The sequence below is a fragment of the Leptonychotes weddellii genome, chromosome 9 (genome assembly GCF_054177405.1).
Source record: "Leptonychotes weddellii isolate Sample4059 chromosome 9, ASM5417740v2, whole genome shotgun sequence".
Taxonomy (NCBI): Eukaryota; Metazoa; Chordata; class Mammalia; order Carnivora; family Phocidae; genus Leptonychotes; species Leptonychotes weddellii.
The window spans coordinates 87,509,865-87,523,501 of NC_138377.1; the positions used below are offsets into that span (position 1 = coordinate 87,509,865).

General features: G+C 43.5%; 2 protein-coding genes across 7 annotated transcripts in view; one reads left to right on the forward strand and one right to left on the reverse strand.

Annotated features, from left to right (window-relative positions):
• The window catches only part of AQP9 (aquaporin 9), a 94,610-nt gene extending 82,193 nt beyond the window's left edge, over positions 1 to 12,417 (forward strand). For all 3 annotated transcript variants that reach the window (XM_081831173.1, XM_081831174.1, XM_006736138.3), the window contains exons 3-6: positions 1,085 to 1,222; positions 2,603 to 2,721; positions 5,424 to 5,641; positions 10,255 to 12,417. In XM_081831173.1, coding sequence (XP_081687299.1) covers positions 1,085 to 1,222; positions 2,603 to 2,721; positions 5,424 to 5,641; positions 10,255 to 10,429 — 650 coding nt within the window. In that variant the 3' untranslated portion in view covers positions 10,430 to 12,417. The remainder of the gene's footprint in view (positions 1 to 1,084; positions 1,223 to 2,602; positions 2,722 to 5,423; positions 5,642 to 10,254) is intronic.
• Positions 1 to 13,637, reverse strand: part of LOC145723526 (uncharacterized) — a 130,617-nt gene that overhangs the window by 12,605 nt on the left and 104,375 nt on the right. The window lies entirely within an intron of this gene.

Here is a 13,637-nt window from a genome sequence, read left to right on the forward strand (position 1 = left end):
AAAGGTGAAATGCATGTAATACCCCAATAATAATGTATAGCAAGTGTTCAGTAAATGTTGTTGCTGTTACTAGCAAAGCCGGCTAGGGTATTGGTGACCTAACACTGAGCAAACCCACTATCTGATCTGGTGACTAGGTGAGAAACCAGGAGACTGATTTCTCTAGCAGGAGTTTAGGTTGGGGTGTTGGAAGTGTTGCTACATTCTGTGTGTGAGAGAAATACATTGTTTATGCAGAGGAACTGAGCAGAATCCACTCAGACACTGTGATCACCTCAAAGTAAATTGAGCCCCTTACCTGAGTGAGAGGGACAGCCCACCAGCCAAGGTTTATTTTCCCGTAGACATCTCTTTTCCATCTTTTTTTTTTTTTTAAGATTTTATTTATTTATTTGAGAGAGAGAGAATGAGAGACAGAGAGCATGAGAGGGAGGAGGGTCAGAGGGAGAAGCAGACTCCCTGCCGAGCAGGGAGTCTGATGCAGGACTCGATCCCGGGACTCCAGGATCATGACCTGAGCCAAAGGCAGTCGCTTAACCAACTGAGCCACCCAGGCGCCCCATCTCTTTTCCATCTTAAGATTGTTTTATATCCTCTGAACATGGGCTGAGGAATTGCTAGATGCAGATTTAAACCTTAAACCATATATTGTATAAATATATTGACTTAAAAATATATTGAAGTTAACAGTTTATATCCATCTCTTTGAGGTTATTGTTTTATAGATAGATAAAAGCCTGGTAGATAGATGATAGCTAGGTAGATGGTAGATCGAAGGTAGAGATACAAAATGAGCCTCTTGAGTACCAGCTTCTTCCCATATCTGACTCCCTTTTCAGAAAGCTGAACTTCCTAGACAGTGTCTAATGATGCATGTGGGTTATTGGTCTGCCTTTCCTCCCCATTCAAACACAAACACACACACACATACACACACACTCACATACACCTAAGTCTCTGTCTCTTCACACAGTTCTCTACCTGGAAGACTGAGTTCTGCCTGAGGTCTCTAGATAAGGTTTTCTGTGTAATAATTCTCCCTGGCCTGTTGCTAACATCCCTAATCATCTTCTCTTTCTTGTAGGTGGCCACATCAACCCAGCTGTGTCTTTTGCAATGTGTCTCTTTGGACGAATGAAATGGTTCAAATTTCCTTTTTATGTGGGAGCCCAGTTCTTGGGAGCCTTTGCAGGAGCTGCAACCCTCTTTGGCATTTACCATGGTGAGTAGGTCCCCGAGCCCAGAGGTTAGGGAGAGCTGGCCATAATTAGGAAGTCAGAATTACTTGCTAGGAAGAGCTGAGATAAGGCAAGAACAGGGAAGTGTTCCACAACTGGCAGGCAGTTCTACGAATTCGAAGTTCTGAATAATGGGGCCAACATTATCATTAGGACAAATTCATGAAGCCTTTTTAAGAAAATGGTCACAATTTAAATGGAGGGCAGAACTAGAAGTCTATCTTTAGGTCCAATCAGTACCACAGTGTGACCTGCACAAAATAAGCAATGGGCCAGTGGCTTCTCCACAAGCTTTCTCTGACTTGGCTGGGAGAGAGGGTGTTGACTGGTAGCAAAGGTGATGATGATTAAGTATTCAGAGAAGGAATCTGGAACAAAGTCTTTGAAGGAAGGGGCGCAGTTGAGAATAGGCTAGGTGGAGAATCTCTTCCCCATTCTGTCCAACAACCAGGAACTCTGTTCTGCAACAGTCCTGGGAGAGAAACAGTACTGGCGATCAAAGACCCAGACTTTAATTCTGTCCTGTGTCAGTAAGTAGCTGGGGGACTTACGTGTAAGTCATTTGACTCTGTCGGTCTCAGTTTCCTCCTCTGGAAAATGAGAGACTTGGCTTCTAAGACCCCTCAAACTAAAAATCTTTGAGATTGCATGAAATCAATGGTTGAAGTAGTTCCTTCTGTCTAATCCAAGGTAAGTCTCAGTACATTAGGACTCTCAAACTGAAGCCCACCTAGGAGCTAGAATGTAAGAACTGTGCCTTCAAGAAATACTTTGTGGACGGAGACTTCTTCCCACAGAGTGTCTTTCTGAGAAATAGAGCTTAAGAGGACTGATGGAGAATCTGAGACCAGATCAGAAACTCAGGAGAGCCAGCTGCTGTGGCAGGAGAGACCTGGGGTTGGCGTTGGCTGTGTTGGGGACTGCGGTCTCCCTTGAACTAAGGGCATCTTCACTGTACCACAACACCCTCAATTTCTGGACTGGTATCAGGGGTTACTGAGAACCCCCTGGGAATCATGAATTCTACCTACAGTAGATTGAAGCTCCACCTTGCCATTTGGTTGACTTCAAAAATTCCAAGAATTCTCCCCCCAAAAATTAGTTCCCTGGACTCACTGGATAAGGATGGCTCAAGTGGAGTGAACCATGGAGGGCAGCCAGGGCTTTCTATCTTTGACCTGACATCCTAGAATTTCTCTGGGCATCTCTAAAACTGCCGTGCTATGAAGTGAGGAGAGGCAAATGGTGTGGATCTGCTAAGCTGAAGCTGAGTGTTGGGTTGCGGTTGTTTAGCACAAGACCGGGCATAGGCTTCCCTCAACTTTGCCCAGAGAACACTAATGTGAGAGTTCTTTCTTCCATAGATGGACTTATGGCCTTTGCTGGTGGAAAATTGCTCATCATGGGAGAAAATGCAACAGCACACATTTTTGCAACGTACCCAGCTCCATATCTGTCTTTGACGAATGCGTTTGCAGACCAAGTAGGTATCATTTAACAAAGATCAAACTTTGGTGAAAAGATATGATCTAATAAGGGGAATGCACAGGAGCATTATAGTCCATCAAGAAGGAAAGGCTGTGTTTCCAAAGTCAGAGGTCACAAGGCATAACCCAAGCATTTTTGACAAGTTTTTCCCTTTACCAAAGTTGATACCACTAAAAAAGTTTTCTGCTTCCTCTTTAATAGATACACTTGAGGGTGCCTGAGTGGCTCAGTTGATTGAGTGCCCAACTCTTGATTTCAACTCAGGTCATGATCTCAAGGTCATGGGATCGAGCCCCTCATCAGGCTCCTCACTGGGTGGGGAGTCTGCTTGAGATTCTCTCTCTCCCTTGGCCCTTCCCCCTGCTCTCTCTCTCTCTAAAAATAAACAACATAAATCTTTAAAAAATATGCATATACTTGTTTCACATTGGTTGAGGTCCAGAAAAGAGTGGACAACTGGACATTTTAACTGGACATTTTAACTGGACATTGGCAAATAGGGTTTGCTTTCTGATCACTGTCTCTTCTGTGCTCTGAACATGGAGGCCACAAGAAAAGACCTTTCTATCTCAATTCAAGGACTGTGAAGTGTGGCAGTTGAGCCTAGAGTATCACTGGTCCTCTGTGTCTCCTCAGGTGCATAGGTTTATCTAACCTCTCAAGGTAGCTAGAAGTGTCTCTGCCCTATGGACATCTAAACAAGCTGCACCCAGCCATCTGTGATGTAGCCAATAGCACAGTTCTTCTGGTCAATTTGTGGCAGAACGAACATCGTCAACCTGATAGCCTCTTCCTCCCATACTGCAGCCCAGAAAGGCTGCTGGTCAGCCTGGAAGGAAGGAAGGAGGGAGGGAGGACATCTCCAGCAACTCTCAGTTGTTCTCTTGTGATCACGATGGGGCAGGGTAGAGGGGGCATGTGTATAAAAGGGATCTTCCAGATTACCAACCCTGCCCACCTCCGTTTAATGGATAGATGAAAAAACCATGCCCTCATGCCCTCAGTCTTTTTCCTTTCCACTTTGATCAACAAATCAAACAGGCAACCAACAAGTCTTTCTTGAGCCCTCTCTGTATGCTCAGCCCTGTGTCTGGAGCTTGAGGCACTGACAAGTAAATGTGCGTCATAAAGATCTGAGATTTGGAGTCTGAGTGTCTGAATTAAAATAACAGTTCTGTGCCAACTCCCTGAGCAACTTCAGCTAAATTACTGAACTCTGGGGGTCTCGTAAAGTGGGGATAATATGAGCACTTAGCAGATTACTTTATAAGGACGAAGTGAATAATATAAGGAAAATGCATTGTAAACAGTCTCTGCCCAGGAATTTTGAATCTAGCAAAAAACAAAATGAGCACCTGAGGACAAAAGGAACAATGCAAAAGTGAAGACAATTAGATGGGAAACTGGACTGTGGGAATCACATTAGTCATTTGGAACCAAGAGCCTAAATGAGCTGGGATGATGAGAAAAGTTTTGGTGGCAAAGATACAGAGAGATGTAGCTGCCAGAGAAAAAGGAATGTTCTCATAAGCTGAAAAAATTGAAAGATAGTATTCAAATGAAGTAGTTTAGTGTTTTATACTCTATTCCATACTGGGAGTATTAGAGTCATTTCCAAATGTCACAGTTCAAGAGGGCATACTACTACAAGAGAGGAACCAAAAGCTAATGATGTCACACAGCAATGAGTGGAGAATGGGGATGTTTACTCCAGAGCAGGTGTGTGTGTGGGAGCTGTGGGGCTGGAGGTGATGGGATGGATTAGTAGCTTTCAAAGAGTTGAAGGAGTGTCAAGTGCAAAAGAAGTTAGGCTTGGTATGTACATCCTCCATGGAGATTTGGTGGAAGTTAGTACATAACAGGTGCTCAATAAATATTTATTAATATAATTACATATTAATTATGTAATATATGTACACTAATATTTATACACTAATTATAAAATATTTAGTCCATGAAATTATGGTGAGATAAAGTTACACCCAATAAAAGGAAGACCTTTCTAGGAATTGGGGCTGGGCTATCTCATTAGAGATTTCTCATGTGAATTCAGGTCGTTTCCATTAGAGGTAAGAGAGAAAGAAGGCTGACTTTCTCTCTCTCAAACTTTGGCTTTCATCGAAAAGGACGGTATCTTCATTCCTTTTGAAAGTGGCATGTGTCATTCTACTAGAAGAGCCTGAGAGAACTGGTATCATTTCCCTAATGTTTAGTACCGTTTGCCTTTTTTCATTACAAATTAGTTTTTCCCACTTCTTTCTTTCTTAATTCTATTTTTCTCTTATGAATTTTCTTTTCATTTCCTTTGCCCGCTTATCCACTGATGTCTCACGTTGTTCTTCTCACTAGTTTGACTGAGCATCTTCAACCATTTTGACAGCCGGCAACTTGCCTTTCTGTTTAGCGGGATGGTAGCTTAGCAGGATAGTTGTAGTCAAGATAACAGTCTCCGGAGCCGAACTCTCTGGGTCCACACCTGACTGCCACTGAGTAGGTGACCTTGGTACGTCACTAATGTGTAAATGATGCTAGCCCCACATCTAGGATTGCTGTGATGAGAAGAGAGCCTGGCACAGCGTGCTCACCAGTGTGTGTTAGTTATTACCGGGTTTGTTTGTAACAAGAGGGGGTGAATTCTGAGGTGGGTGAGTGAGCAGAATACAAGTTAAATCCCTTGTGCATTTTCTCTCTCCCCAGGTAGTGGCCACCATGTTCCTCCTCATGATTGTCTTTGCCATTTTTGACTCCAGAAACTTGGGAGTCCCCAAAGGCCTAGAGCCCATTGTCATCGGCCTCCTGATTATCGTCATTTCTTCTTCCTTGGGACTGAACAGTGGCTGTGCCATGAACCCAGCTCGAGACCTGAGTCCCAGACTTTTCACTGCTTTGGCAGGTTGGGGGTTTGAGGTCTTCACGTAAGTATTGGTGGTGTCGGGGGAAGAGAGATTCATGCTGCGCCTTACCAGGAAGGGCTGTGCTTGGACCAGGGAGGTCCGGGAGAGTTCAGCTGGGAGTGTGAAGATTAAGTGCATGCTCTGGTCATCAGTGTGGATTGTTTCACTGACGATTTGTGATTTGGGGTGTGGGGGTAAGGGGAGACACACATGGACACAGATAAAGAGAAAGAGAGAGGGAGAGAGACAGAGAGAGGCTCCAGGTAAATTCAAAAGAGATAGGCCTACCCTATATAATAATAATAAATCCTCAGTTAGTAGATGGCTTTATGTGAGTATTTTGGTTGTATAGCTTGTCTGCAGATTCACTTTGTGATAAAGTTGCACCTAGAATTTCCATCCTCTGATACGACTACTGGGCTCTTGCTAGTGAACCATGCTATGCTTCACTCATTCAGCAGATCTTTACTCAACACTATCTGTGCTGTGGTCACTGTGCTACGTAAGGAGATTTCAAAATCAGCTAAAACACTAGCCTTGAGCAATATAGTAAGGGCTCTGGCAACCCCCAAAACAAAGTGCTTAGCGAACGCAGATAAGAGAGTGACTGGCTATGCCTCACAAGTTGGGAAAGGCATCACCAAAGAAGTGAGGGCTGAGTTGGGTCTTGAGGTATGAGTAGGAAATCCCTGGTGGAACAGGCATGAAAGAGAACCTGTGCACAGGAAATGGCAAGACGTCATACTTTCTACCTCAGAATGTGCTGAGGAAATACGTCAACTGTTGGTACCAATCTTCCAGGACACACTGTGCCCATTTATTCCTTCCCACTTTTGCCCCATGCAATCACAGTGGTCTGTTCCCATCCACTTAGCACATCTCTCTGTGGGAAAGGAACTTATGTTGGTTCATCAAGTAACAGGGCTCCAACATGGAGAAAGAGAAGTAGGAAAGACACATGTGAGGAAATTCTAGTGATATTTGCTGTGAGAAAAGACTTGAATGTCCCTAAATGCTGACCTGTACATATAATCATACACATGTGATGACTTATTTAAGTGAAAGTTTGGGTTGTCTTCACCAGTGTGAAAAAGTAGCTATTAAAATAACTGACACCAGTCAGATAACCACCACAGACAGGGTTGAGAACTGCTAGAACGTAAGCATCCTGAGGACAGGGACCTGGCCGCTTCCTCACCGCCGCCCCCACAGTAACAAGACCAGGTCCTGGCATATACAGAGTCTCAGGAGAAGTCAGTAAAGTCTGAATGAAAGAATGGGCGAATGCTATGTGCCCGGCATGTCCTAGGAGATGAGAAATACAAAGAAAATCAAGCAACATCCCCTATCTTTAAGAAACTAATAATGCAATGAGTTTTCTAGACCAGTGGTTCTCAACCAGAGGTAATTTTTTCCACCCAAAGACATTTGGCAATGCCTGGAGACATTTTTGGTTGTCACAACTGGGGAGGGTGGAGGTGAAGGTTGTTACTGGCATCTAGTGGGTAGAGAGAGGCCAGGGACACTGCCAAGCACCCTACAGTAGCCAGGACAGATCCCCACAACAAAGAATTATTTGGCTAAAAATGTTAAGAGTACCACAGGTGAGGAGCTCTTGTTGCAGAATGATTACCACTAGGACATGAAAAGGTTGAACAAAATGTCCCCAACTAAGAAGGTTCTTTTGTGTCCTCCCAATGGAGAATGAAAAACATGTCAGAAAGATTCCCAGAGCCCAGAATTAACCTGAGTTTCGATAATCCCACCTCCCTGAGCCTCAGTCTAGGAGACTGCTGCCCCCACAGCCAGGTCACCTCTGTTAGCTTCACACAGACCCCTGGAACAAATAGGCCTCGAAGGCTTCCTTTTGAGCCCCGTTTTGTGACTCACCCAAAGCTCTAGGAGTGGTGGTGCTTCTAAGATCAGTCGAGGGCTCGCCTACCCTCCCTTGGCTTTGTTAAGTATATGGTAAGAGATCACGTCTGTGGCAAAATGCTAGAATCCCCTACTGCCAGACCAGCTCCATGTCCCTCTGTGTCAGGGTCTTTTCCCTTCGTGCATTCATTTATCCACCCCTGCAGCTACCTGAACTCTTGCTCAAGGCCCCGGGCTGGAGATGATGAAACCCAGCTGCTGCCCTTCTGTTCCCTTTGTGTTCTGTTCAGCGGGCTCAGCATAGGTACTTACACCAGTTGAAGCTGCCTAGTGCCGTTAAGGAGATTTGACTCATTAACTCCAGCACTTGAGAGGTTTGCAGCTCCAAATTTAGGAATTATGGGGGTGGAAGTAGGGGCATTTTATAGTATTTGGACACGCTTAAATGGGGGACAGAGAGGAGATTTCAGGCAGAGAGGATCTGTTTACAAGGACGGAATGTTAAACTAACAAGTGATCTCGTCTAGCTGGAAGGGTGCGTGGAGATGGCTGGAAAGCACAACTCGTGTCAGATCACAGAGGCTCTAGACTCCCAGAGTGAAAGACTGGGGTCTGGGCTGCTCCCTCTTCCATAGATTACGGGAAGCAGCGGAAGGATTTAGAACAGAAGTGTGACATGCTTAGAACTCCAATTCACTAAATTAATCTGACATCACTACATAAAATGGATTAAAAAGGAGAGATAGAGGAGCAGAAACAGTTAGGAAAGAGCTGGCTGGCTGGTAATCTTCAAAACTTCCCAAGAAAACCTTGGAGGGATAACAGATCTCCAGAGTGTTCCTAGATCGTCCTACCCTTTCAGGGTTCCTCATCCCTGGCAAGCATCTCAGTAGATACCCTAGCTTGGTGTCAGATAAAACCAAGACTGCCTAACTCTCGGGTCCCCACTCGTCCCTGTCTGGCAGGCAGTGAGGATGACCGTGGGCAGGGGGCACCAGAGGGTCTGACAAGGGCAAGTCAATAGACCCTGGCTGACTCTGGCTTTTCCCTTAAATATTAGGAGGTTTTCCATCTAAGCGCTCTCCACGAATTCACATTAAGGTGTTAATGACTTCATGGATGAAGGATCTCAGGGATATTGTTAATATTTTAAAGTTTACCCAAAGGAATGAATCCCTGATGGTGGTGCGTACCTTAAGCAAGTAACACAGACATTGTCCTGGCATCCCCCAAATCACGGCGTGCGGATGACACTGTGGACACGTAAGACCCGGCCAGGCAGGAAGCCACGTGCGAGGGCCTCTATCTCTGAGCTGTGACCCTGGCACCACACATTCAGCCCTGAGAGTCCGGCCAGTGAAACGAGGACGTGAGTCCTGGCAGATACCTGGGACCCGAATCTGTTAAAGGACAGTGAGATTTGCGGTTAAATCACGATGAAAGAAAGGAAATGAGAGAAAAATAAGGGGGCTTATACTTGTTTCATGTGTTTACCAAAGAGAAGGCTCCTAGCTCTTTAAAGCCCATGTGCCTCTCATAGGAAAACCCTCCTGGATTTGGGGGCTCGCCCCTCCTGGGTATGGAGAGCAGCCAAGTGCAGTGTCCTCTCTCTTGCGCAGTAAGAGTGACATCTGGTGGCCGCAGTGCTCAACCTCAGGGCTCTTCCCTCGAGCCTGAATTCATGAGCTAGGATTTCTGGGGACGATCCAGGTAGAAGGGATCACCATGCAGAGGGAAGAATGAGGGTCAAGAGCAGGGCTTAGTTCCTTTATTATCCTTTCTAATTCAAACGTGATACAAACAACAGGCCACCTGGAACATGTATACGGTTATTAAGCATAATGATAAAAAGAACAGCCATGAACCTTTCCCCAACTGTGAAGTCCTCAATATATGCGAATGCACTTGCTCTTTCCCCTGCCTCCTCCGCATTATCCTCAGTGCTGGTGTTTATCATTCCCCTGCTTTAAAAAAGTTTTATCTGAAATGTATAAATCCTTAAATAATTTTAGAGTATTACTGTACAATTTTGCTTGCTTCTGAGCTTCGTGTTCCTTCCTATGGAGTTATTTAAATGGATTTCCTGTCTCCGAAAAAGATGGTGACAATTTATGAAGGCACCTGCTTTCTCCCAGAACTATACTTCTAGTATAATGTACTGTTATTGAGGACTTCTGCAGAAGACAGGGACTCATGGCAGAAAAGCCTTATCAGAGAGTAGCTTGAAACTGTGACCTCAAAAAATAAGCATGAAATTAAATTATATTTAGTAGGTAATTCGTATGTCCACCTTTCATTTTTTAAATTCATTCATTGACAAACATTTCCTGATTGTTTATTCTGTGATTGCCCTCCTAGACCAACGTTACCCAGGAACCTCTCCACATCCTTCCATTTGTAATCCCCAGGACTCATCATTTCAGGATGAGGGAAAGGCAGTTTCTGAATAATCCACCAGCACTGTCCCTAGATGCCTTCAATTCTGACAGTGGGTTCAGGGACTCTCTTTCATGAAAGGAAAATAAATGGGACATATTCTCTCACGAGTACTAATAGGACAATGGAATAGATCATCTGAAATAAGGTGTATGAAAAATCCAGGATGATGCTTGCGAAGCACAGTGAATGTCCTTATACTTAGCTCTTGCTGAGTTAAAAGGGAACCGGGAGCATGAGAAAGATGGGCTTGTTAGTGAATAGCTAGTAATACCAGGGGGAAGATCCAAGTGGTGTATCACTAACTTCTTGTTTGATTTCAGAGCTGGAAATAACTTCTGGTGGATTCCCGTAGTGGGTCCTTTGGTTGGCGCGGTCATTGGAGGCCTCATCTACATTCTTATCATTGAGATCCACCACCAAGATCCTGACCCAGACTTCGAGACAGAACAATCTGAGGAGAAACTAGATAAATATGAACTTAGTGTGATAATGTAGTAGTGTGCTCAGTTCGGGTTTACCATTGGCTGCCCCAGTATTCTCTTCAGAAAAGATGGCATCCAGGGGTCTGTGTTTTCACAAGACTAGGATGGAATCCATCCAATTTCCTCTGCTAGCCATGTGAGGCACCTAATTGTAAAAGCATTCAAGTGAAAGTTTGTAAATGCTGACCTCTTCTTCACTGGTTTCCCCCAGAATAGCACTGATTGTCCCCTGAAATAGCCTTATTTCCTGCTCTGTTTGTTTCATCCTTTGATGAGAATCCTTATTACTAGGCGAGCACTGATAACTTAGAACCTTGACCATGGACTTATTTGGATGATCTCAGCTGCACTACCTGTATGAAAAAGCATTACGAAAGCCTTATTTTTTCCACAAAGATTATGTTTTGAGTATCAACCAAAACTAAATTGAAAGACAAAAACTGTGATTTCAATTAATATGTCCATGAATTAGGGAGCTAATAGGTTAACTCTGTAGTTATGTTGTGCAACTATATTGGTATAAATACAGATATTCTTCAAACCTAGGGATACAGGAATCAGTAGAATACGCTGGAAAGCACAGGGAAGGACACTCTGGCATTCAGAAACCTCAGGAGACAAGATAAATTTGGGAAACCAAATGGAATTTTTTAATGGAAACCATTTATCAGATTAATCTCTTGCTCTTTGCATTTTAGAGGGCACCAGTTAATTTTCTTGTCTTTAGTATATAATAACCTAAAATACAACTATAACCTCAGTCATGAAAATTACATCACCCTGTATTTTTAACTCAAATGTACTTTCCTAATTGTCCACTTGAGGACAGACATTTGACAAGTTAAGTCAATGTCTGCACTCATCCGTTATTCTACACAGGCCCTAGAAGCCAAAACTGGAAGCCATGGGATCTTGGTCTAGTGGAATCTTCAGAATAGAAGGTCCCAGGAAAGATAGTGTTACCTTATGGGGCTTTACAATTCACAAAAACACTTTCCCATTTATTATCTAATTTAATCCTCATAGTGACTGTCTGAGGTAAATGCCATGCTGCCCATTTTTTCAGATAAGGAAACAAAGTCTTGGGGAAGTTAAGTGAGTTGCCTAAGGTCACATGGAAAGTTGAACCTCATCTACTGCATCGTATACCTTTCAGAAGATCAGTAACTGGCCAAGAATCTCGGCCAGCCCTCCTTGGCCGGCCAGAAGACATGGGATTGGCAGCTGCCAAAATGTGTACACCTTCTGGATGTAATGTTCCCGGGATCCTAAAATATAAAGACCTTCATCGTGTGTTTTTTTTTTTCTTAACATATAATGTATTATTTGTTTCAGGGGTACAGGTCTGTGATTCATCAGTCTTGCACAATTCACAGCGCTCACCATAGTACTTATCCTCCCCAATGTCCATCACCCAGCTACCCCGTCCCTCCCACCCCCCTACACTTCAACAACCCTCAATTTGTTTCCTGAGATTAAGAATTCCTCTTATCAGTGAGACCATCATGTGGTTTTATTCCTGCTGTTACTGAAACACTAACAAAGGAAAGAGGTTGCAATTTGGTCATATTTTTCATGTGTTGAAAAAACATTATCAGAATGCCTCCCTCCTTAGCCCACCCTTGCTCTTTCTAATTCTCACACCTCCTTCCCTGCCAATCACAAGCATTACATCTGGGGAATTTCCCCTTGGTCGGGCTCTTCCCTGTGAAGTTTCCTAATTGATGTCACTTTGGTGACAAGTCTCTGTGAGTTACAAGCACCAGAGAAATTGCTCTACATCAAATGATGCACCTTCAGTCAAACTGTTAAAAAGCCCAGCATTCCCAGAGGTATCCAGGTTCCCAATTGCTTTGTGATGAGAACAGAACAAAAAGTAAATGTGAAATGTCTCCAGTGGCCTATGTTCTATAATCTATCAACATGGAATGTTTTTTCTTGCTCTGAAACTACCTGGATATTTCCTATTTGAAATAAAATTGGTGGCTTTTTTTTTTTTAAGTTTTTATGAGTATTATGACTGCTAAGTACACATGTTTATCCTGTGTCAAATTGAGATCTCCTGGGGAACTTTTAAAAAATACTAAGTCCCAGTTAATCATTTGTAAATATTGCAGTGATTCAAATGTGCAACAGAGGTTGATGACATTGATTTGGTTAAATTACATATGTCTAAGCTCTCTTTGAGAACCATGTCTGGTTGTGGCCAGGTGATTTCTGGTAGGATTCTCAGGCTTAGGATCCTCATAGATTTGAGAGCAGTGGTTCTCTACAGGGAGCAGCTTCACCCCCTTCTCACTCCCTTCCACCACCCCTGCAAGGGGATATTTGGCAAAGTTTGGAGAGATTTTGGTTGTCACAGTTGGGGCAGGGGAGTTACTGGTGGGTAGTGGGTAGAAGTCAGGATGCTGCTAAACATCCAACAAAGGACAGGATAGGCACCCCCCCCGCACTCCCCACAATAAAGAATTATTCAGCCCAAAATGACAATCACGCAGAGGTTAAGAGATTCTGGATTTGAGAAAAGGCGAAGGGAGGAATAAGAGAAGACATTGAAGCCCTGTGCCCTGATTCAAGTTCTGCAAAAACAGAAATGCCAAACAAGTCAGGAACAGCCCCTGGGGGTGGATTATAATTATTAGAGGAAGAGACAACCTAAAATTTGAGTTTCAGGTTGGATTGTGGAACCTATGATCCATGCAGGTGTTCATTAAACTAACTGGTGATTAATGACCGGGATCATGAAGAGGAAATGCACACTTAGGAAATCAACCCCAGGAAGGCTTTTTTAAATGGAAAAAAAAAAGTCCTCTAGTTCTAGGGGTTTACATTCAAATTCTCCCTCTCCCCCAGTTTACAAGTGGGTTTGTCTGTGGTGGGTTCTTATTCCAGAGAATGTCTTTGTGGTTGAGTGGTCTATATCAAAAGTCAAGTAGAGCCAAATAACCTATTTTTTAAATAGATCCTTTAGGAGATGGAATTTTATCCCCCCTTCCTTGTCAATCACAAAGCTTAATAGAAGCATTTATTTTAATGCCAAAAACAGAATTTCTCCATGATTCCCCAACCCATTGAGATCTCAAAGCATGTCAAATGTTGTAGAACTTTTCTAACCAGTAGGAACCAGAGTTAATACTCAGCTGTTGAACAGGCTAAGTGAAGTAGAAATGCCACATTTAAAATCTGATCCTTAAGATATAAGTTATTGTTTCCTTTAAATT